The 26,464-nt window shown below is 32.6% G+C and overlaps 1 protein-coding gene across 2 annotated transcripts in view; it reads right to left on the bottom strand.

Moving 5' to 3' along the window:
* Dync2h1 (dynein cytoplasmic 2 heavy chain 1) overlaps window positions 1-26,464 on the bottom strand; it is a 334,173-nt gene that overhangs the window by 219,203 nt on the left and 88,506 nt on the right. For both annotated transcript variants that reach the window (XM_026392460.2, XM_026392459.2), the window contains exons 48-57: window positions 23,918-24,048; window positions 22,558-22,806; window positions 21,934-22,042; window positions 17,594-17,707; window positions 15,921-16,063; window positions 13,440-13,524; window positions 12,016-12,170; window positions 10,357-10,494; window positions 3,312-3,425; window positions 2,586-2,746 (exon numbers count right to left, since the gene is read on the bottom strand). In XM_026392460.2, coding sequence (XP_026248245.2) covers window positions 2,586-2,746; window positions 3,312-3,425; window positions 10,357-10,494; window positions 12,016-12,170; window positions 13,440-13,524; window positions 15,921-16,063; window positions 17,594-17,707; window positions 21,934-22,042; window positions 22,558-22,806; window positions 23,918-24,048 — 1,399 coding nt within the window. The remainder of the gene's footprint in view (window positions 1-2,585; window positions 2,747-3,311; window positions 3,426-10,356; window positions 10,495-12,015; window positions 12,171-13,439; window positions 13,525-15,920; window positions 16,064-17,593; window positions 17,708-21,933; window positions 22,043-22,557; window positions 22,807-23,917; window positions 24,049-26,464) is intronic.

Here is a 26,464-nt window from a genome sequence, read left to right as displayed (position 1 = left end):
CATTATAATTCTTATTACACATACAGAGCAAAATTTTTCATATCTCTGTTTGTATATAAAGTATGTTCACACAATTCATGCCTTCATACATGTACTTTGGATAATGATGTTCATCACATTCCACCATCATTGCTAACTCCCTGCCCCCTCTCTTCCCCTCTCGCCCCTCTGCCCTATCTAGAGTTCCTCTATTCCTCCCATGCTTCCCCTTCCTACCTTATTATGAGTCAGTCACCTTATAAATAGAAAAACAATCATGAAATTCATCTGGAAAAATAAGAGGCCCAGAATAGCTAAAGCAATCCTTAGCAGGAAGAGTAAATCAGGTGACATCACTATACCAGATCTTAAATTATACTACAGAGCAATAGTAACAAAAACAGCATGCTATTGGCACCAAAACAGATGGGTAAAACAATGGTACAGAGTAGAGGACAAAGAGACTAACCCACAAAACTACAATTATCTTATATTAGACAAAGGTGCCAAAATGATGCATTGGAGAAAAGACAGCCTCTTCAACAAATGGTGCTGGGAAAACTGGAAATCCATATGCAACAAAATGAAATTAAACCCCTATCTCTCACCATGCACAAAACTCAAAGTGGATCAAGGACGTAGAAGTACAACAGACCCTGCATCTAATATTAGAAAAAGTAGGCCCTAATGTTGAGAGCCACAGCCAAAGGGGCCCCAGCAAACTTCCAGCTGCCAGCAAACTTCCAGCTGCCGGCTGATGATTGGCTCACAGCGGCCCCAGCAACATCTAGCTGATTGGCTCCTCTGCGGTGATGTTCATTGGGCTGTTTCCCTGCCCTTCAGACTGCCAGCTGATGATTGGCTCACAGCGGCCCCAGCAACATCTAGCTGATTGGCTCCTCTGCGGTGATGTTCATTGGGCTGTTTCCCTGCCCTTCAGACTACGGAACTGCTCATTGGGGGACTTCTTTGGCTCCGCCCATGCGACCCAGCCAATTGGCCTCAAGAGCAGGAGGATTGTGGGAGATGGTGAGGTTTGTGTGGGTGAGAGGCTTGTGGAAGCCGGTGGTGGCAGTTGGGCTCTGAGGGTTTTTTCCTTTGGAGCTGTTTTGCTTGGCGTTTGTAGTTCTAAAAATAAAGTTAGTTTCTTTTGACAAGTGGCTCCTGAATTGTGCCCAGCCAGACTGCGGCACCCTAATACCATCATGTGGGATTAGGCCCCAATTTTTTTTTAATTTTAAACTCTTGTGGCATAATAATTAAAATCAAGAATCAATAAATGAGAGGGACTCAAACTAAAAAGTTTCTTCTCAGCAAAAGAAACAATCTGCGAGGTGAATAGATAGCCTACATCTTGGGAGTAAATCTTTACCCCTCACACATCAGATATAGCACTAATCTCTAGGTATATAAAGACCTCAAAAAGTTAAGCACCAAAAAAAACAAATAACCCAATAAATGGGCCAAGGACCTGAACAGACACTTCTCAGAAGAGAATATACAATCAATCAACAAATACATGAAAAAATGTTCATCATCTCTAGCAATTTAGAGAAATGCAAATCAAAACTACTCTAAGATATCTTCTCCCTCCAGTCAGAATGGCACCTATTATGAAGACAAACAACAATAAGTGATATCGAGGATGTGGGGGAAAAGGTACACTCATATATTGCTGGTGGGACTGCAAATTGGTGCAACCAATATGGAAAGCAGTATGGAGATTTCTTGGAAAACTGGAAATGGACCCACCATTTGACCCAGAATCACAATCTTATTCCACCCACATCCTTACTTGTGAACTACTAGGTGATCAGATGCTCTAGGATATACAAGGAAATATTCAGACTCCTTTCTAAGGTATTTTAAAGTATTCTACCATCCTTAATCTTTTCTCCTATCACCAAATATAAAAAGAACTCTTCACTATCAACCTAAATTGAAACAAAAGACTTAATATCAGCACAAGCCATAGCTAGCCCTTTTTAAGAGACTCTTTACACATTAGGACCAGCTGGGTAATTTAGTCAATTCTAAAGAAACAAGCTTATTTACAACCCATTTTTCCCTTTCTGATCAAACAATGAGGCTTATAATACTGGCATCAAATACCAGTATGATAATAAGAAAGCTGAATGTGCACAACTCAATGTTTAGTTACCACTCACCCTTTTCTAGTTTATATCTTTCATATTATTTATGGTTTGCTCACTCCTCTCTCTCTTTCCCTCACTCTCTCAATCTCCTGCCCTTCTGCCCCCATCTCAGCCCCAAAACTCCAAGACTGTGAGAATAGTGATTCTATTTTCTTTAAATCATACAAAAATCACAGTGCTCTGTACTATGTAGGGATCAAGTAAATTATTAAATTTAGTGAGATATTCTGCAAGATTCTAAGGCATTTCTTTCCTCCTCCTTGGATATTTTTTTAACAATCACTTATGGGAAGCATTACAGAGAACACCTCAAAATTTCAGGGCAAGGATATAACCATGTATTCACATACAGGTAAGTTTGACAAATTTAAAAAATATATTAAAAACTGTGAAAGATGGTGTAGTTCATTCATTGCTGAAATAGTATTTTTCACAAATTCAAAAACTTACCTTTTCATGCTCACCCAAGACGTATCAAAGATACCCATTAGCCTTAAAACTCCTTCAAGAATGTCTCGAATTACATCAGGTGGCATGCGTAGTGAGCGAATTTCTGAAAGAGATTCTGGCTTAATGTTTCCAACTGCTAGTTTAGCTTCATTCACTAAAGGCTAAAAGAAAAAGAAAAAAAAGGTCACCTTACTTTCAAAATAAGTATTTTTACAAAACAATAACTTTACAAATAATTTTTAGAACTAGTTGGGTAATTTAGTCAAGTCTGGAGAAAACAGGCTCAAAGATTTGTTTTATTTATCTACAACACATTTTTCCCTATACAATCAAACAACAAGACTTACAGAAAACAAATATTATTTTTAATTACCACCAGTTAATTCACTTGCTTTCCCTGGCAGGCTTTCTTTTTTGCTTTTTCTTTTATAAATAATACTCTGGTTGAAGGCTACATTTGATAATACTATTAGTAAATAACTTGAGCCATAAAAAAAATGTTTAAATTCCTACTTTACAAATAGTAGTCAAATATATAAATGGAGGGACTGGGGTTGTGGCTCAGTGGTAGGGCACTTGCCTAGCACACATGAGGCATTGGGATCGACTCTTAGCACCACATAAAAATAAAAAATAAAAATCATAAAGAAATTGTATTCATCTACAACTAAGAAATTTGTTTTTAAAAAAATATGTAAATGGATCTTCAAATGTTTTTTCACTTACCTGTACTTCTTTTAATTCATCATCAATTTTATTTTTTCTTTCTTCAATTTTAACAACTTCTTCTGCTATTCTGTGCTTCAACCTTTCAAGTTCTGTCTTTTGCTCACTAGCATCCTATAGGAATATTTATGTGACATTCCAATCAATTTTAATCCAAAAAAATATTTAAATACAGGATACCAAAAATATCACTTATTTTAAAAATATATATTTTCTATTAAAATTTCTTCTAATATTCATTTGAAATCTATGTCATGAGAATTTCCAGAACACTCTATATTTACTATCAGAAAGATTTTTACACTTTGTTTTAATTTTTTGAGTTAACTAAGCAATAAATCCTTGTAATACAAATTTCAAACAAGTCAGAAATGCATAATGTTAAAAATGATTATAATAAGATATATATAAGAGTTGAAATAATCAAGGAAGGTCAGTATTATGCTCATTTTATAAATAAGGAAACTATAAATAAAAGTCTTCTTTAATTCTAATATGAGATGAATAATTCTTTCAGAGTAACTTGTATAACAAAAGACTGTTTCTGTACTTTTATCTTAGATATAAATTAATTGATATCAAGATATTAATAAAATAATGGCAAATATCTGGGGGAAAACATAGAAAACTTAAAGAACAATAAATTATGCATTAATATCATATCACCTCTTTGTTCCTAAATTTAAAAAAAAATCAATGCTGTTAGATCCCACAATAATGAAAATGTTTACATTTTATAAATGTATGTTTGGGCTTATTTATATTAATTGAAAACCAAAGAAAAAAATTTTCAAAAACTCTTCCAAGAATCCTTACAACACTGGCTTAAAACCTACTAATACACGATGTCTTAATGAAAAATATATTGATATACTTGATCTGAGTGTAAGGACACAGAAATTTATTAATCTACCACCAAATTAAGAATCCTGAGTTCAACAGTATTCCTCTGCCCCATTCTAACCATTGTGTATGTTACACATCAGCCCATTTTGGAACTTTTCTACGATCCATAAACATTTCTACCTTTGTACATTTCTCAAAAAGGGAAGTTATTCTCTTGGGCATCTGAATATTTCTAAAAGGTCAGCCTTCACATCTTTCTCTTCCAACTGAAAGTTATCCCTATTATGAGTTTTTATAGCATTTACTCTGTGCTCTTCTTTTACAACAAACTTAGAATTGCAATCTTTAAAAGTTGCAGTTTGGTGTTTATCCTATATCTCTGAACAGTATTTTATCAAAGAAAAGCTATGTTATCATAATTAATTATAATTAATTAAGCAAATTTATTAATTCATGAGATGCAGTTATTCTTCTGGGTCTCTATAAGGTAAAACAATCAGATATAATCAGCTACAGACTTAGAAAAATTCCTTCTTAGGACAATTCAAAGAATGGCATAGCACCAAATATATATTATTAATATAAATTAGATAATACAAGGAACCTAAGTGGTGATTAATTTTCTCTTATAAACATACCATTGTCAACAGTGTTGTATTTTTTGTAGTTTTTATTTTTGTATATTTCAAAGAACTCTTCTAAGATAAGAAATAATAGATTTTTAACACTAAAAATGGCTGTCTGCATTTAATAAATGTTAATTTGGTTCTGAAATGCCTTGAGAAAAAATTATGGTAAAGTTTTATAGTATCAAAATTACATTTATATGTCTAATATATACTTATTTACCACATAGTAACCACTAACCTGATTTCTATCATACAAATTTTCCTGTTTCTATAATTCCATGCAAAGGAAATCACACAGTATGCAATATTTGCATCTAGCTTTATTCACTCAAAATAATGCTTCTGAGTCATTCTCATGTTATTTCTATTTCTCTCAGTTACCAACTTAAAAGTGGGATTATTTGGTTATATGGGAAAATTATATTAAACATTACACAAAACTGCCAAATTTTTTAAGAGGCTGCACCGTTTTGTACTTCCTCCTGCAATTATCAGAGTTCCAGACACTCCACATCCTTATCATCACTTCATTTTATCAATCTTTCAATATCGTCCGTTCTAGTGGATGTGTAGTGGCATCTCACTAGGTATTTTATTTTACATTTCCTTCATGACTAATGATGTTGAGCATGTTTTTATGTTATTACTCCATCTTGTGTCCTCTTTTGTGGAAGTGTCCATTCAAATCTTTTGCTCTTTGTTAAAATGAAATTTTTGTTTTAGGATTATAAAGTTGTAACACTTTTCATGTATTCTGGATACAAATTCTTTATCATATGTGTGTTTTGGAAATATTTTCTCCAAGTCGGTGATTTGCCTTTTCATTTCAGAATTTACTTAAAAAGAGAATTTTTTTTAATTTTGAGGAAATCTAAAATCAATTTCTCTTTTTCTATTTTAGCATCACAAATAAGGCCTTGCCTCACCCAAGCATAAAGAGTTTTGCCTAAGTTTTCTTATAAGTTTTTATAATTTAGTGCTATAGACTTAGGTCTATGATCCATTACAAGTGATTTTTGTATAAGTTACAAGATAAAAATATGAAGTTTTTCTCTATATATGAATATCCAAATATCACACTAATTTTAAGAAAGACTATCCATTCCCTTTTTATTTGTCATTTCTGTATAAAATCAAATGAATCTGTACAAATAACTCTACTTCCGGTTTCCATACCATTCCATCAACCTCTATGCCTAACATTAAGCCAATATCACACTTTCTTAAATAATACTTTAAATCTATACTGAGTTTTGAAATCTTAAGTCCTCCAACTTTGCTATTTTTAAGATTTTGTGCCATATCCTTTTTCATTAAGATAAATACATTAATGTGAAAATATTACATTTTAATATGAGGCATTAGACTAGTGGCTAATGGACATGAGTAAGCATATTCGGGAAAACGTCAAGGAAATAAAACAATTTTTTTTTTAATTTTTATTGTTGGTTGTTCAAAACATTACATAGTTCTTGATATATCATATTTCACATTTTGATTTAAGTGGGTTATGAATTCCCATTTTTACCCCGTATACAGATTGCAGAATCACATCAGTTACACATCCACTGATTTACATATTGCCATACTAGTGTCTGTTGTATACTGCTGTCCTTCCTATCCTCTACTATCCCCCCTCCCCTCCCCTCTCCTCCTCTCTTTTCTCTCTACCCCATCTACTGTAATTCATTTCTCCCCCTTGTTTTTTTTCCCTTTCCCCTCACTTCCTCTTGTATGTAATTTTGTATAACCCTGAGGGTCTCCTTCCATTTCCATGCAATTTTCCTTCTCTCTCCCTTTCCCTCCCACCTCTCATCCCTATTTAATGTTAATCTTCTTCTCATGCTCTTCCTCCCTACTCTGTTCTTAGTTACTCTCCTTATATCAAAGAAGACATTTGGCTTTTGTTTTTTAGGGATTGGCTGGCTTCACTTAGCATAATCTGCTCTAATGCCATCCATTTCCCTGCAAATTCTATGATTTTGAAACAGACAGAAATTAATGATATACATTACATATAACTAATGACAAAAGTATAATATGATGTATAAGTTTTGTCTTAAATAATTAGCTATACTATTGCCATAACCTAAAGAAATAAATAAAAAAGAGGAAAACTACGAATTAACTTTTCCAACCTGTTTCAACTTGCAATGTTCATAGGCCTTCCAAAAAGACATGTTTAACAGATACTTGAATATATTACTGAAATATTTGGTCTAAGAAATATTTGCCCAAAAGAATGAAAAGATGAATTTGGTAATAGTCATATGTGGTTGGTAGTATAAGCAATATAAGGGAAAAACCATCCTGAGAGAATATGTACACATAAAAAAATACTTAACTCATATATTTGTTGATTGATTATATCATCTTCTGAGAAGTGTCTGTTCAGGTCTTTGGTCCATTTATTGATTGGGTTATTTGGGTTTGTTTTTTGGTTTTGGGTTTGTTTGTTTTTTTTGGTGTCTAGTTTTTTGAGTTCTTTATATACCATAGTGATTAGTGATCTATCTGATGTGTGAGGGGTAAAGATTTGCTCCCAAGATGTAGGCTCTCTGTTCACCTCACAGATTATTTCTTTTGCTGAGAAAAAACTTCTAGTTTGACTTCATCCCATTTATTGATTCTTGATTTTAATTCTTGCGCCAAAGGAGTTTTATTAAGTAAATTGGGGCCTAATCCCACATGATGGAGATTAGGGCCTACTTTTTCTTCTATTAGACACAGGGTCTCTGGTTGTATTCCTAAGTCCTTGATCCATCTTGAGTTGAGTTTTGTGCATGGTGAGAGATAGGGTTTTAATCTCATTTTGTTGCATATGGATTTTCAGTTTTCCCAGTACCGTTTGTTGAAGAGGCTGTCTTTTCTCCAATGCATGTTTTTGGCACCTTTGTCTAACATAATTGTGGTTTTGTGGGTTAGTCTCTGTGTCCTCTATTCTGTACCATTGGTCTACCCATCTGTTTTGGTGCCAATATCATGCTGTTTTTGTTACTATTGCTCTGTAGTATACTTTAAGGTCTGATATAGTGATGCCACCTGATTTAGTCTTCCTGCTAAAAATTGCTTTAGTTATTCTTGGTTTCTTATTTTTCCAGATAATTTCATGAGAAATGCAAATCAAAACTACTCTAAGATACTATCTCACTCCAGTCAGAATGGCAGTTATTATGAAGACAAATAATAATAAGTGTTGGTGAGGATATGGGGGAAAAGTTATACTCATACACTGCTGGTGGGACTTCAAATTGGTTCAGCCAATATGGAAAACAGTATGGAGATTTCTTGGAAAAATTGGGAATGGAACCACCATTTGACCCAGCCGTCCCACTCCTCGGTCTACACCCAAGGACTTAAAAACAGCATACTACAGGAACACAGCCACATCAATGTTTATGGCAGCACAATTCACAATAGATAAACTGTGGAACCAACATAGATACTCTTCAATAGATGAAAAAAACAAAATGGGGTATATACACAATGGAATATTACTCAGCAATAAAAGAGAATAATATCATGGCATTTGCAGGTAAATATGGGATTAGAGAAAATAATGCTAAGTGAAGTTAGCCAATCCCAAAAAACCAAATGCCAAATGTTTTGTCTCATATAAGGAGGCTAATTCATAGTGGGGTAGGGAGAGGGAGCATGGGAGAAATAGATAAACTCTAGATAGGGCAGAGGGGTGGGAAATAGAAGGGAGAGGGTATGGGGTTAGAAATGATGGTGAAATGTGATGGTCATTATTATCCAAAGTACATGTCTTCATACATGAATTGGTGTGAATATACTTTGTACACAACCAGAGATATGAAAAAAATGTGCTTTATATATGTAATAAGAATTGTAATGCATTTTGCTATCACATATAAATTTTAAAAAATTAATTAAAAAAAGAATACTCAACTAAAAGTGGATCAAAGACTTAGGCACTAGAACAGAGATCTTGCACCCAATAGAAGAAAAAGTAGGCCCAAATCTTCACTATGTCAGCCTAGGATCTGACTTACTTAAAAAGGCTCCTAAAGCAAAGGAAGTAAAATATAGAATCAATAAATGGGAGAGAATCAAACTAAAAAGTTTTTTCTCAGCAAAGTAAAAAATCTAGAACACAAAGAGATAGCCTACAGAGTGGAGAAAATCTTTACCACATCACCTCAGGTAAAGTAATAATCTCCAGGATATACAAAGAATTCAAAAAACGCAACACCAAAAACACAAATAACCCAATCAATAAATGGGCTAAGGAACTGAACAGACACTTTACAGAAGAAAAAATACAATCCATCAACAAATACATGAAAAAATGTTCAACATCTCAAGCAATTAGAGAAATGCAAATCAAAATTACACTAAGATTTCAACTCACTCCAGTCAGAATGCAATTATCAAAAATACAAACAATAATAAATATTGGAAAGGATGTGTGGGAAAATGTGCACTCGTACATTGCTGATGGGATGGCAAATTGGTACAACCATTATGGAAAGTAGTAATGAAGATTCCTCAGAAAACTTGGAATGGAACCACCATTTGACCCAGCTATTCCACTCCTCAGATATACCCAAAGAACTTAAAATCAGCATATTATAGTGACACTGCCACATCAACATTTATAGCGGCTCAACTCACAACAGTTAAACTATGGAACCAACCTAGGTATCCTTCAACAGATGAATGGATAAAAAAATTGTGGTGTATACACATAATGGAATATTACTCAGCCTTAAAGAAGAATGAAATTATGGCAGTTGCTGGTAAATTAATGGAGTTGGAGAATATCATGCTAAGCAAAATAAGCCAATCCCAACAAACCAAAGGCCAAATGTTTTTTCTGATATGCAGATGCTAACTCACAATGGCGGGGTGGGGGGGTGGCTAGGGAAGAATAGAGGTACTTTGGATTAGACAGAGAAGAGTAAAGGGAGGGAAGGTGATATAGGAGTAGGAAGAATAATAGAATGAATTAGACATTATTACCCTATGTACATAAATGACTATACAACCAATAGGATTGTACATCATGTACAACCAGAAGAATGAGAAATTATATTTCATTTATGTATGATGTATCACAGTGCATTCTAATGTCATATATAACTAATTACAACAAATAAAAAATGATTGAAAAGAAACCAAATAATTAAAAAAATATGGAAAAACAAGAATACTTGGGGAAAAACTGAAAAATCTCCTTTGAATGTATTTGACAAAAGAAAATGATGGCTAAAAGTAAGATATGATTAAAATATAAAATATCACACAATAAAGACATTTTATAAATTTTGAGAGTATGGAAAACTTTCAAATTCTAAAGGAGAAAATTTTAAGAAAATAAAAAGAGATCAACTTAGCTGTCAGAACATTAAAAAAAGAAAAATCAATTACAGACAAATCCATACCAATTTAAAATAAAAAAAGAGTTTAGATAAATAAATATAAATGAGAAGACAAGGGTATGATTCTAAACAATAAAGAAAAATAGCATGCTCTTCTGTAGAAGATCAAGTATACAATACAATCAGTCTAATTCCATATTTTGCACTTCTGCACTCAAACATTACCTGCATTGACACTGTGATCTCTTGAAGGGCAGCATCTGCTTCATCTTGCTTAGTTTTAAGTAATATGCTTTGTTCACCAGCTCTTCTGTTCAGTTCATCCACAAGAGCTTTAGCCTCATTTAGTTTAGATACACCAGCCTATATTAATAAAATATTGATGGCAATATTAAAAACAAAAGTTTATATACACACAGCAAATAAATCCCTATAAAGAAAGAATCAAGCAAGCATGTAAGTGGTACATGAGAAACAATACAAATGGCCTTAGATTTTTTTCTTTTTGCTAATTATAATGATTTATTAAACATCATACTTATTAAGTTGTAGTAAAAAAAAAAAAAAACTCCACCAAGTTTTAAGGAAAAACAGTTAAAGTTAAACATATCAACATATATTAGACAGGTTAAAAAACTGATTAAACACTTTTCATTCAATGTTTTAGATGGGGAAAAAACTAGAAAGCAAGGGAAAATTCAGAAAACCTTTTCCAATTTTTAGTCTCACTGGGCAAAAGAACTCAAAGGTTACTCTTTTTTTGTAGTGGAACTGACTTGTTTCTGTTTGCCTCACATATGGCTCTAGGAGACTATAATTCACCTGTACTTTGTGTGGTCATTTGACCCACACCTAGCCATTATAGTATCTATCCATTGCCCATGATTAATCCAAGGAAGGACAGGAAAAATATCCTTTTCTCCTATAATATGAGTTAGATGTTCATCACCTAATAAACCAAAAGATTTGGAGAGAAAGTCATGGAAAAAAATTTAACCAATATTTACTGATGACAACATAAAAGACAGGTATCCTGCTAGGTTATTCTCATATTAATTTAACTAATATGCACACATACAACTGTCAATGACCTAATTAAACAGCAATTCAACAAGTTTAAATAATTTACTAAAAACAATGTCAAGAACTAAATTGAGACATTAACCCTCCTAAAATCATGTATACTTTAGTGGCCTACCATAAATGAAAGTGAATCATTAAAAAGAAGGACAAAGATAATTATGTCAATTTATATGGATCCTAGTTTATTATACTAATAGAGAGAAGCTAAAACTTGGGAGAGGAGATGTTCTCTGACAGTTGCAGAGGCTGGCATTCATTTAATTTAAAACTTACAGAAATATAGAAAGAAACTGTTCAGAATGTAATAAGAGAAATGACATGGATAAGAACATTCCTTTATAAAATGTAATTTCAACCTCAAATGTAATTTCCAATTTTCTTCAAAAATATAATTTTAATTTCATAATAACCAAGATTATGCTATATATAATAACCTTTGAAAAGGAATTACTCAATGTCTAAAAATATTTCATAGAAAAAAAGACTTAAGGACAACAATATCAAAACCTTCAAAAATACATAAATACTGTCCAGTAAAGTAAGAAATAATAAAAATACATAATAAATAATAAAAAATTCAAACTATTATATTATAATCTACTGGGCAATATAGGCAGGGAGATGGAATTCTTCTTCAAAGCTTTTAATACAGTACATTATTTATTTATACTAAATATTTGCCACAGGGAACATGACATTATAACTTTATAATACTTGACTTCCTAAAAATGATAAAATAATTTAAAATCAAAATCAAATAATGATAAAGATAAAAGCATTGGATATAACCAATTTTTGTACCTGCAAATGACTTTGTCTTTTTAATAATTCCTTTTTCTTGCTGCTACTAATGGCAGAATATACACGTAAAAAGGTCATATATCGACTTGGTGTAGCACCATATGCTTTACAGGACTCATGGATTAGTAAAAATGACTTTAGAAAGTCAGGATCAACTAAAAAAAGATAGAAAATATAATTACTTATATGTTTGATTCATTAAAATTACAAAAATAATATTTATTTCATATTAGATAACTCCACTTGAAAATTATAATTATGCAATATAATCTTTGCACAGGCATTCCAAGATATCTATTCACAGTGCCCATCTTCCTTAAGAATTATCTACTTTAAGTGGTCTTTATCTTCTGCTGTTATAAATTTTCCCTCAACATTTGTATTGCTGCAAGAAAAAGAAATCTACATGGTCTTTTAACATAAAAAAATTGGAACTATATAACACATGTAACTGAAAAAGGAGCTAAATACAATTTCTTGAGTAGAATCAAGACACCAAACCAAATATCTATTCACTCCCATTTGATACAGAGGGAAACAAGATTTCAAAAGACAAAAAGTTGAGGATAAGTTTACATTAGATTCAATATATTCAGAATCAAACACATTACTTCTCTTTCACTGACTTAATTTCCCTCTGTATTCTCTACTGGAGTTAATAAAATCAAATTTCAATGAATTCTCCAAGCCAGAATCCTGTCAGACATCCCTGACTTCTTTAATTCTTCCTTGTATGTTACAATCATTAACAATCAAGTCCAATAATATAGATAACCACCTAATATCTGCAAATCCATTCTTTTCCCTCCATTCTTACCTCTGCCTTTGTTCGGAATTTTTATTATGTCTCTCTTAGATTATTGCAATGGACTTCTAAAGTTGTCTCATTGCCTTCAGTTTTTTCCTATACCAATCTATTTTCCAATAACTGAAGAAAGGGATGGACGCAGAGATTCCTGTTTCTAAAACAAGACTCTGGTTATATCCCTATTAAAATCTCTCAATATCACCCATAAATTATAATACAAAATTGGCCTAATATGGAAGGCTCTTCATTACCTGATCCTGCCAATCTTTTACTCTTCATCTAGTGCTCTACTATTTACACATCCTATGTTTCAATCCTTTAGGCTATTCATAGTTCCACAAAAATGCCTATATTACTTCTCTAAACCTTTTCAATATTATAGTAAATAAAATATTGTATCCATACTCAAAAGAAAAAAATTTTTCTGAGTTTAAATTGAGTTCTATGACATTTCTAAATGATAAGCTAGTATCAAAAGTTTAGATTACTAGTCAAGAACTCTAAAAATATAATTGGGACCTTCAGACTACTCAGTCAAAAAAGAATGGGTATGGCACAGAAAAAATAGCATTTCATAAATAAAAATCAGATAAAATTGGTTTCATAAAAATACTACCTGAATTTTTTTTCTTTTCTTCTTTTCCTTTTTTGTCACTATATTTATCTTCACCATCTGTTTCACTGAATAACATTTCAGGTATCTAAAACACATACAACAATTTTTTAAAACTCAAAAGTCAGGGCTCAGGATGTGGCTCATGATAGAGTGCATGCCTAGATGTGAGAGACCCTGGGAGCAATCCCCAGCACTCAAATCAGTATGAAAAAGTTTAAGTAGGTCCAAAATCAAAGGTCAAATAACCTTAACACAAAAAGACAGCATCAACTGCTTTTTTTTCTTATAGACAAAGAGAAGTCATTATTTACTAGACATTATAACACGTATCAACCATTAAATGGTTGCAAACTAATGGCACACAGGGAAAAGCTCCAACATATCACTTAAAAATTATTAGACAGTATGAAATAAAAGGTATTAAAATTTGAATTGAATTTAAAAATACCATTTATGATTATAAAAGTAATAAAAATACTTTATTTGGCATCAAAGAAATAAAATGCTGTCATAGCACAACAGGGTACAGAAGATTCTTAGCATTCATAAATAAGAAATAACTCAAGTGAATGAAAATAATTTCATGTTTAATAACTAATAATTTCATAAATGACAATTCTAAAAATATTTTCTAGCTATGGCTGAGTTTTTTGCCAACATCACAATTAAACAAATGAAGTTTTATAAACAAATACCCTATTATTAAAGAAAATATGATAACCTAGTAAGAATATCACTTTAGACTATACTATATAAACGAAAATAGTTTTCTGGCGAAAAATATAAAGGCTCTGAAATATCAGGAAAAATAGCTTGAATTTCTTTCACAGGTATGGTGGACACTGATAGCAAAAGAAACACAAGTAACCCAGGTAATTAAGCAAAAAAAAAAAAAACTCATTTTTTAAATTTTTTTAAACTGAATAAAACATAATCAAAAGATCCTCTATTTAACACAGAGATTAAAAGGTGTTATTTTTCTTAAGCTAGAGTTATGTTTTTTTTTCAACCATTTCTGACCAGTTAAGCCTCTATGAGAATATTTTACTGACTCCTCAATTTTTCTTATACCTTATTAGAATCTATGAGAAAATCCTATTGTTTCTACCACAAAACATATCCAAAATCCCAACTATTTCTTATACCTCCCCACTAGACCCATAGCTCAAGCCACCATTTTCTTTCATCTAGATTACTGTAATAATTGTGTGTATTGCTTCCTTTCCTTCCTACAATCTACTTTTAACCCAGAAATCAGAGTAATTCTATTAAAACATGACTCAAAACATTTTTGCTCAAAAACTTCTTACAATAAATTTTCAGAAAATCCTAAAAATCCTTATGACTTACAAAACCCTAACCTAACTGGTCTCCTCTTACTTCTCTGTCATCATCTCCCATTACCTTCCTCCTCCATCACTATTCTCCAGGTAAAGACTTCTTGCTAATCCTAAAAATCTTCAGGAATACTCTTATCACAGAAAGCTTTCCATAGTTTTCTGTGGCAAGAATGTAAAAAATCCATAAGGGCAGGGATCTTTGTATCCTCCCATCTGCTGTATCTTCAGTGTACAGAACATTACTTCTTTTTTTAAAAAATAAATTTCTATTGCTTAAAAAAAAAAACATTTATTTTTTTAGGTGTAGACGGACACAACACAATGCCTTTATTTGTATGTGGTGCTGAGGATCAAACCCAGGTCACACCCGTGCTAGGCGAGCGCTCTACCACTGAGCCACAATCCCAGCCCTACATTACTTCTTCTTAATGAATGAATGCCTCTACTTATGTGGTATCCTCAGATTAAAATACCTTTCCTCTTCTTATGTACTTATTGAAATATAGCAAAAATACAATCTCGCCTATAAAACTTTGTGTATTATCTCATATTACAATCTTTGCTGAATCACAACTAGCATTTCTGTCTGTATTCTATTATGATCTATATAATTTCTATTAGAATCTGTTTATCTACTATAATAAATAAAGAAATGAATAAATAGTCAAAGAACAATGCTAAAAATTATTATTTATTTAAATGAAGCAAATTAAGAGTCTTCTAGCAAAGAAAGTGCTATGAGTTCACACTTTAAATTCTTCCTCCTCCAAATGTATAGCATAGCATGACACATTTCTTTAAAAAAAAAAAAGGATTATATTTTTAATTGGTAAAATTCTTGCTTTTTGAAAATTCTAGGCTAGCCTACAATAGGCTAAAAAATTAAAGGCATAAAAAATTAAAGTATAATTATCCTTATGGTTCTTAATTGAATATACAATTCTCAGCCTAAAATTATATTCTCAGCTAAACTATAATATAAAAAGAGAAAGAAAACAGAGATATCTTCAAACATAAGAGAAATGTTCAGTGCCATAATTCAGATAATGTTAAAACAAAAACGAAAGACAAGTAGTAAAATCAATAACTTCAAAACAAAATACGAGTTTTTTTCATTTTCATGTTTAAATGTTAAACTTACTTTCTTCATACTGCTATCTGACCAGCCCTCCATCCACAACACCTGGCATTTCTTATGCAAAGCTGGATTACTTTCACAATTTATTATAAAGTTTAAATTTGCAGAATCCATTATCAACACAATATGCAAATTTTGTTGAATTCCTGAAAGATATATTTTAAAATTATAATTATTGTCAATTACAAGAATAATAATAGAATCAGGAATTCTACATGTGATCTAGTTTCATGAGATTCAAATTTTCTAACATACTATTTTTGGAGCTGTTTTTCTTTCTTTTTCTTTTTCTTTTTCTTTTTTTTTTTTTTTTTGAGGCGGGGGGGTTTCTGGGATTGAATTCAGGGGAACTTGACAAAAAATACAAAATATTTTTGTATTTTATTTAGAGATAGGGTCCCACTGAATTGCTTAGCACTTCTTTTGCTCAGGCTTGTTTTAAACTCATGATCCTCCTACCTCAGCCTCCTGAGCCACTGGGATTACAGGCATGCACCTCACCTGGCTAGGAGCTGTTTTTCTTAAAAAACAAATAGTTATGAAATAATACCATGGTACAAAATTTGGTTAAAAAATACTTTGTGTGTATTTGTGTGTGCATGCTAAGGCAAAAGATGCAGAGGGCTGGAGATGTAGTTCAGTGGCAGAGTGACTGCATAACATGTGAGGCCCTGGGTTCAATCCCCAGCACTGCCAAAATAAGAAAGAAAGAAAGGAAGGAAGGAAAGAAGAAAGGAAGGAAGGAAGAGAGGGAGGTAGGTAGGGAGGGAGGGAGGGAGGAAAGGAAGGAAGGAAGGAAAGGAGAAAAAGAGGAAAGAAGGGAGGGAAGGAGGAAAGGAAGGGAGGGAGGGATGAAAAGAAAGGAATAAATATTGATTGATTCAGGAAGATATCCTTGAAGGATAGAGGTATAGTAATGTCTGAATGGTGTGATTATTTCCTCATTTTTATTTATTTCAATTTTAGATTTCTGTAGTACACATAAAACTGCTTCTATATTACTAAAAAGATACTAACCCATAACAAGGGAGGGTGGGAAGAGGAAGGATAGAAGTCCATTGGATTATAGAAAGAGGAATGAAAGGGAGGAGAAATAAAAGGAATAGGAAAGACATTAGAATTAACCAGACATAACTTTCCTATCCTTGTACATGAATATATGACCAGGCTAACTCAATATCATGTACATCCACAAGAATAGGATCCTAATTAGAATAAGTTATACTCCTTGTATACACAATATGTCAAAATACACTCTATTATCATGTATATCTAAAAAGAACAAAGAAAAAATTAAAATTTAACAAATTATAAAGTCTGGCACAATCTAAATATTTAACTGCTTTCTAAGATTAGAAATACTAAAGTAATAATAATTTCACCACATGAAAACAAAGTAGGAAAATATTCCAAAGAAATATTTTTTCTTTGCTAAAAATATTTCTTTGAAAACAAAGTAGGAAAATATTCCAAAGAAATATTTTTTTCTTTGCTAAAATTTTCATCATTCCCCTTTGCTAAAATTAATCTAAGGTGATTTCATCATGGGCTAGCTTATACATTATTTATATGTTACTTTCTTAAAGTTCCAGAAAAAAGAAAAAGGTATAAATTAAATGCTATTTATTTCATCTGAAACAGAATTTAAGTTGATTACTGAATTCTATGTCACTTACTATATGTGAAGTAATTGAAGATTGGTCCAAAAAAACCATCCTGTGAAGCTTGATCCTTAAGAGGCAATAGCAAGGGCTCTAATTCTTCAAGAGTATAGAGTCCAGGAACTTCACCTACAGAAAAATATTAAATTTCTTTTTTTCAATATGGTTACAGTACACTAATTCAAAACACATTTTACATACACAGTGCTTTTCAATTTTTGTATTAAATAATCAGTCCTTATTCGATCCTTCCGTTCAAAAATATATAAAACCTATCACATCTACATGACTCCAAACCCACATCTATAACCTTCATTTGATCAAATTCTAACTCCTAATAAAGACATTCAAGAGAGTTCCTGGGCTGAGGATTGAGTTCAGTGGGAGAGAACTTGCCAAGCATGTGACAGGCCCTGGACTGACCCCTAGCACCACAAACAGAAAGAGAGAGAGAGAAGGCAAGCAAGGGATAGATCTCATAATATACCCACCTATTTGCCTTTTCAGGTTTTTTTCTCCTTCTCACTCATAAGAACTTGTTTTCTAATGTGCTTGTAAATACAACAAAATATTTCCCTTTCTAGAATGTATAACTAGTCCTATGCCCTTTATCCATCCCTAAATGATTGTTTATGCTTCAAGACTCCACTTCATCAACTGCTATGTCCATAAGCCTTTCCTATTTACCCAAATACTAAGTAAAACCCTCTTATCTCTCTCACATACTATCCAAACACACCACTGTTTAGCATTTATTACATCATTTGAAAATGAATTACTTTCCTCACCACCTTAATTACTCTAATTCTCAAAGGACAAATATTTTAAAATATTCCATATTAAATCCTAGGGAATTCTTAGTGTATATCAGGAACATAAATATTTGTTACTAAATGAATTAATGAACTTAGACTAAACATCAAGGGACCCATTCCATGGCCTTCTACTAGGCAATAGAATGATGAAAGGCAAATCAAAGTTGACTAACACTATAAGCAGGCCCAGACCATTCTTAATAAATATCTGTTAAGCCAATAACTCAAAAGAAACTAAGATTAAGTGAAAATTCCTCTCTATACATTAAAAACCTTACAATCATGTAGGGCCCATAACAATCCAATTTCTACATTTCTTTGGATTCAACTAAAAGGCACCAGACCTACCCCTACCCACAAAACATATATACTCACACACATGCACACATAAGTCTGTTTTATATGACATTCTTTAAATTTCAGTTAAGGCAGAATATTTTTTTGGTGGGGGGGCAATACCAGGGATTGGACTCAGAGGCACTCGTCTATTGACCCACATCCCCAGCTATATTTTATTTAGAGTTAGTCTTTTCCTCATGCTCTTCCTTCCTGTTTTGTTCTTAGTTGCTCTCTTTATATCAAAGGAGACATTTGGCATTTGTTTTTCAGGGCTTGGCTAGCTTCACTTAGCATAATCTGCTCTAATGCCATCCATTTCCCTCCAAATTCTATGATTTTGTCACAGGGTCTCACTGAGTTGCATAGCACCTCACATGATGAGGCTGGCTTTGAATTCTGGATCCTCCTCCACTGCCTCCAGAGCCACTGGGATTACAGGCAGGCATGCACCACTACAGTGAGGCAGCCACATCAAAACAAAACAAAAAAAACAAAAAACCCACACAGCCTGGTGACAGAATACTTTGATGTGTTAAATTTAGCATACTATACACTTTAAGGAACAAAAAATTGAAATAGAAGAAAAGAGAGATGGATTTATTGAATACTTTCTCTGAAAGGAAACTACCAAAATTTAATTTGTTGGTTTTGCAGTTACATCTTTTTTGTTTTTAAATTTTTTAGTTATTGACAGACTTGTGTTTTATTTCATTTATTGATATGCAGTGCTGAGAATTGAAACCAGTGCCTCACATATGCAAAGCAAGTGCTCTACCACTGAGCCACAACCCCAGACCCTTGCAGTTATATCTTGATAATAAAGATCAATTTATCAGCCAGGTGAGATGGTGCATGCCTGTAATGATACCAGCAGCTCGGGAGGCTGAGGCAAGAGGATCACAAATTTAAAGTCAGCCTGAGAAACTTAGCAAGGGCCTGAGCAACTCAGCAGTACCCTGTCTCAAATTAAAAAATACACAGGGCTTGGGGCTGGGGATGTGGCTCCAGCGGTAGCACGCTCGCCTGGCATGTGTGCGACCCGGGTTCGATCCTCAGCACCACATACAAAGATGTTATGTCCACCGAAAACTAAAAAATAAATATTAAAAAAAATTCTTCCTCCCTCCCTCCCTCCCTCCCTCCCTCCCTCCCTCCCTCTCTCTCTCTCTCCCTTAAAAAAAATTTAAAAAAATAAACAGGGCTTGGGATGTGACTCAGTAGTTAAGTGTCCCTGGGTTCATTCCCCCCCAAACAAAAAAATAATAATTAGAACAATTTATCTTAAAACAGTAATAATTGGGATAATGCTTATCTGGATATTTATTCCTTCTCCTCTTTATTCTTTCTCTCTCTATCACACACACACATACACATACACAAACTGTGTATCTGGGCTACCAATTTATATCAACAAAATGAACTGAACAAGGTCTCCACCTAGTGATGTTAAACAATATGCAGGAACGTGGGGTTTTTTGTTGTTTTGATGTGGCTGCCTCACTGCAATATGCTGATTTTAAATCCTTTGGGTATAGACCAAGGAGTTGTTCTTAACTATTTCCTTTGCTGTGAACAAGCTTTTTTAGTTTGAATCCATCCCATTTATTATTCTTGATTTTACTTCTTGTGCTTAAGGAGTCTTATTGAGAAAGTTGGTTCTGAAGTCAACATGATGAGAAGGTGGGCTAACATTTTCTTCTAGTAGGTACAGGGTCCAATGCCCACATCCTTGATCCATTTTGAGTTCAGTTTTATGCAAGGTGAAAGATAAAAGTTAAATTTCATTATGCTACATGTGGACTTCCAGTTTTCCCAGCACCGTTTGTTGAAAAGGTTATCTTTTCTCCAGTGTATATTTATGGTGCCTTTGTCTAGTATGAGATAACTGGGTTTCTGTAGGGTTTTCTCTCTGTCTTCTATTCCATTATCTTAATGTCTGTTTTGGTACCAATACCATACTGTTGGAATGTGTTCCTTAAAAATCCAAAGACAAGCCTGGTAGGGAAGCCCACTCTTATAATCTCAGTGACTCTGGAGGCATGAAACAATGGCAGAAGGGCTACTCAAAAATCAGGTTGTAGAGCATCAACTAGAAGGCCTTAATGAACAAATGCTCTCCCTCCAGAGGTTTTTTGTTTTTGGTTTTTTGTTTTTTTTATGGTTTTAGTATGGTAGCAAATAATTAGGTTTTCTTTCTTTATTTATTTTCTTCTTTTTTTTTCCCCTAGGTGATTCTACTATACAATTAAGGATATAAAATATTGAGGAATAAAATGGATCTACAGCTTTGTATTATATCTCCAGAGAAAATTATTTAAATCAAGAATACAAAATGGAAAATATGATTTTCAATCAAAAATCTTTAAAAATACAGTAAATATTCCTACAACTTATAAAATTCTGTAAATATAGAAATTCTATTTAGTTCTACATTTCTTGGAAGTATTTACTTAATAGAGTACCCTTAAATAATATTTCTCTATTATATAAATGCATAGTGTAAATGCATACTCCCCTTTTTCTTAAAAATAATTTTAATTTCTTCTTTAAAAATGTGAGATTACTTACAAGTAGTATGTAGTAGCTGATATATTTTAATCAACTAAAGAAACAACATGCATTGTTTCAGATTAGTGAATACTGATAGAGTCCAGACACATATGAAATGTAGACACTAATACAGAATTCTGTGGTATTTCATATACCTGGAATAAGTCTATATTTATATGTATATACTAAGGTCACACCATAATTATTCAACCATTCCACTACCAATGAAAGTTCTAACAAATTTTTTGTGATTACAAATTATAATACATATTTCTTTACATACTAGTCGTTCTATTTCTATGGGTTAAATCCTTACTGATAACAGAATGCTGTATCAAAGGTATGACCATTTTTAAATAAGGACTAGTAGATAACTTTCCTAAAGGTTAAGACAAATAATGCCCCATTGAAAGAACAAGGGGGGGGCAATTTTTCTATAATTCATTAATATTCAATATTAATAAAAACTTTTATATAATTCCTAAGTTATTGGTTTTATACAAGTGGCATTTCTCCATTCTGTTGCCACAAACACATTTAATCCTACATAAAGTTCTCTGAAACACAAGTAAATTATTTATATAAGACAATTGTACTTGAATAATTTTTACATTACTATTTATTTTCTTTGAATAGAAACTATTCACTTACCTGAAGACAAAAGGCTATTGATCATCTCCAAAAATGTAGGATGTACAAACTGATAATCCTCAAGAAGTAAAACTACCTGTTGTGCTTCAATTCCTGCAAGATTCAGCACCTGCCCAAAAAAAAAAAAATTAGTACTCTTTATGTATTTTGACACAGTTAAAAAGTATCATTCTGTGTAAAGTTGTCACTATTATGCATTTATATTTGCATACTCAAAATTAAATCAAACTTTAGCCATATAGCTTGAATAGTAAAATGTACCCACAAATAAATATGAGCTGAAAGAAAACTTAATTATTTTAGAACTGGAATATTCAACCAAAAACTAAGATTATTTTATATGTACCCACATATTTCCTCTATAAATCTCATCATTTTGGTTGTTATTCATATCCATCTAACATCCCATAATCTGAAGTACCTAGAACCTATAAATCTCAAAAAAGTCTCTTAAAATCTGTATAAATAAGAATGTAATTTTTCTAATATTTATGGAAAAAAATCATCAAAATTAAAAATAAATACTATGTTATATATTAGAGTCATAAAGATGTTAGAAATCATTTAGAAAAATAACTAATATGAATAAAAATCCAATAAAGCAAAGGATCATGAGCAACTTACATGTTTGAGATCATTTGTGAACTGCTTCAATTCATATCCTCTGGAAATCTTTGGAGAAAATAGCACTGCTCCATGCATATGACTGACTAAAGAAGTAATAGTCCTACGACCCACACCACTGCGTCCTGCTAGTAGAAGTGAACCTCCAGGGAAACTCAGTACTCTATCTATTCTAGACATGTACTCCAGGACTTCTTGGAAAAGTAAAATATCTAAATTCTGGTTATCTCGTCCATAATGAATAAGACCCTTTCAAAAAAACAAAAAGAATATTTTCTAATTAATAAAATACTAACTACACAACAAAAGTATTACTTATCTAGATTGAAATATTATTTTGATACATTCAAGAAGAAGAATAAAGTAGTTACACACCAATATTTTACCTATCTAGTAATACATCTTTTCAGGCACTAAGAAAAACCTCGTAAGATGTCAAAGAAGTTCAAGGGTTCACAAGAATCACCCTTAGGCATTAATACATTAGTAAAAAGTATGTGAGATAGTTGGTTAATTAAAAAAATCTCAAAATTTATCAGTTGTAATAAATCAATGAACATGAACTATGAAACAGTCTCAGAACTCTAGAAACCTCGTGCTTAGAAATGCTTTTATGAACTCTTGTTCTTTTGTGCTACTTGGGAATGACTCAAAAGGCCGTGTAAGTACCATGTCCTGCTACAGATTAAGCAAAAGAATGTAAAAAGAAAAAAAAGACAATTAGAGTATGTTTACAATATACTTAACAACTTTTAATATTCCCAAATATTGCAATATCAATTCCAGGCATATCAATCAGTCCACCAAACAAACCATGACAAAAAACTTTTCCTGACATCAAATCCATACTAACTCTCAACATGTAACACTGTTTCTTCTTTTTTATAACTAAACAGAAACATAGCAAGCAAGACATATATAGAGAGAAAGAAAAAACCCTGTACACAGTGTTACTCCAAGTTTCAATGGACCAGGAGCATAACTATCATCTGTGAGCCCGATAAAAATTCTATTCTCACCTACTATGTTTGACTCTCTCGAGATGGAACCCAGGAATCTGCAATTTTTTTACACCTTCAGGTGATTCTGATACTTAACAAAGTTTAACAATCACTGATATATGATGATTTCTCAATTAATGTTAAGCTTCATTAATATTTCTAATAAATACCTTCTTGCAAATATATCTTAGCAATTTTATAAGGATCTATATAAAGCACATCTGCTTCTAGTTATGTTAAATTCAAAAAGAGCAGAACAGTTTTGTCTATGATTTAATATTCCCATGATCTCCAAACGTTTCCCATAAATAACAGTAATCAAAACAAATCTTAATTCGAATTAATGATTCATATTATACCTTTTTAATAACATCCTTGAGATCTGAAGAGTTTAGTTTTCCAAGTGGTTTTCCATGTGGAGGTAATGGTTGTCTTAGGGCTGCCGTTGATCCTAAATTATGTTGGGCTCCCCATGTAACATAGAAACTATCTGTAGAAATAAAACATATGTTGCTTTATATGCATTATTAGTAATGGAAGAATCAAATAAATATATTGGTTATTAAATTATTTTTCGTTTAGTTCAAATAAGATTATCCCCAGAAATAAATTTAAATTATATTAAATATACAAAGATAATTACTTGGAATATCATTAAAACCAGTTAAGATACTTCAAATTTAACATCAAACGCTGAGAACTGGCTGACTGTACATTTGTTCTATATTCTTCCTCTCCTCCTTCCCCGCAAATGAACTGGCTTTCTTCTAACTTATCCCTTGTCTCTTCTCAGTTTGTCCCATTTTCCTCCTTCTTCAGAATCACCACATAAAAATTGTAAATTAGACAGAGAGTAGTAGCGCATACCTGCAATCCCTGTGGCTTGGGAGGCTAAAGTAAAGGGATCTCAAGTTCAAAGCTAGCCTCAGGAATTTATCACGGCTATAACTTAGCCAGACACTGTCTGGCTTACCAAGACCCTGTCTCAAAAATAAAAAAATAAAAAATGTTTGGGGATATGGCCTGGTGGATAAGCACCCCTGGGTTCAATCCCTGGTTCAAAAACATCATAATATAAAAAAATATGGGCTGGGGTTGTGGTTCAGTGGTAGAGTGCTTGCCTAGCACATGTGAGCCCCTGGGTTCAATCCTCAGCACATATAAAAATAAATAATAAAATAAAGGAATTGTGTCCAACTACAACTAAAAAAATTAATAAATATTTTTTTAAATAATCTCAAAAATCCCTTTGAGAAAGAACATTGATTCATTACTATTTTCAAGGGTCCCTACTGATAAAATTTTTTAAAATAAGCAAATTTTAATTAGAAAACAAAAATCCCCAAACTTCCCTTAAATTTATCTAGAACATTATGCATGTTACCATATAAAGAAAAGCTACTCACCATTCTATTGAAACCTTTCCTCCCCAACTGCTTTGGGGGATGATTCCATCATGTACCCTCCTTGCCACATGCCCAGCTCTACCATATCCTAAAGTAATAACCATCATACCTTCTCTACACCCAAGCTACTTCATGTTCTTCTCCTTGCCTTCACCATCACATTTCTCACATATTTTTCTATCTGAAAATATCACCATACTAACTAGTTTATTTGGGAACAACAACAAAGCTCTAATCTCCAAATCCAAAACTTAGCAGTCATTATCCCAACATGAACTTCCCCAATATCCGTGAGGCCTTGCCTCCTTGCAACTACATGACCCTATGCATCAAGCCACAAACCACTACTGCTTTTCAGGCTTTTGCTTATCCCTAATATTTATTTTGCCCCAAGATCCAAATTCAGCCTTCTATTCTTTCAATTCTAAAGAGTTCTGTATAATTATTTACCTTTTTCAGTGGATCGAGCTGTCAACTATTTACATACCCAAAAAATCACTCATTACTTATTTCGAGGCAAACTTCCAAAGCTCTACTTTAGTCTCATGTTTGCAATTATTAGTAGACCTAAAATTCACAAATTCATTCACTTAACATTTAACTACTGAGCACCAGTTGAAACATTGTACTCCCTGCTTGACACAACTAGTGAATAAGACAGACATGATTTCTATCATCATATTTGATAAACTCTGTATCTATTTGCAAAAGATTCAATTAAAGCTTGTAAATATTTAAAATGTACAATGAATGTTTTTCAGCAACAAAATTATTTATATAACTACATTACCTTCACATCTCATTTTTGCTCACAGGAGCTACTATAATATAGCCTCCTAACCTTCATCCCTGCTGCAAGTCTCTGCCCCTCAAGGATATTCTCACAGCTACAAGAGTAACACATACATAATAAAAACTGATTATAACATGCCACCGTAATATCAATTTCCCACTCCTTTAAAAAAAAAAAAAAGAAGAAGGATGAGGAGGAAGAAAGAAAGAAAGAAATTCCAAACTCTTCATAAAGGCCCTCTACAATTTAGCTCCCACTGACTGCTATCTCCCTCCACATTCTACAATAGTCCTCTGAAGCCTTGGTTTCTTTGCATTTTTTCTCCTCTCCTGGATTGTCCTTCTCCTCTTCCTCACTCATCATATTCATCCTCTAAAATCCAGTTTCACAAAACAGTTTCTCAAGAATCAAAGAGACACAACAAAATAATACTGGGTCACTTCAACATGCCACTCTCACCAACCAATAGATCTTCAAACCAAAAACGAAATAAAGAAACTATAAACTAAAAAATAATTAATAATTTAGACTTAACAAATACATATAGAACATTTTATCCATCAATGACTGAATACACACACTTTCTTCTCAGCAGCACATGGATCATTTTCTAAATATCTTAGGCCACAAAAAAGCAACTCTTAGCAAATACAAAAAAAAAAAAAACAAAACACAGAGCTACCTTGCACTTTATTAGATAATAGAAT

Source organism: Urocitellus parryii, chromosome 4, assembly GCF_045843805.1.
Source record: "Urocitellus parryii isolate mUroPar1 chromosome 4, mUroPar1.hap1, whole genome shotgun sequence".
NCBI lineage: Eukaryota > Metazoa > Chordata > Mammalia > Rodentia > Sciuridae > Urocitellus > Urocitellus parryii.
The sequence above is the reverse complement of the archived record's forward strand: the minus strand, read 5'-3'. Positions and strand labels throughout refer to the sequence as shown.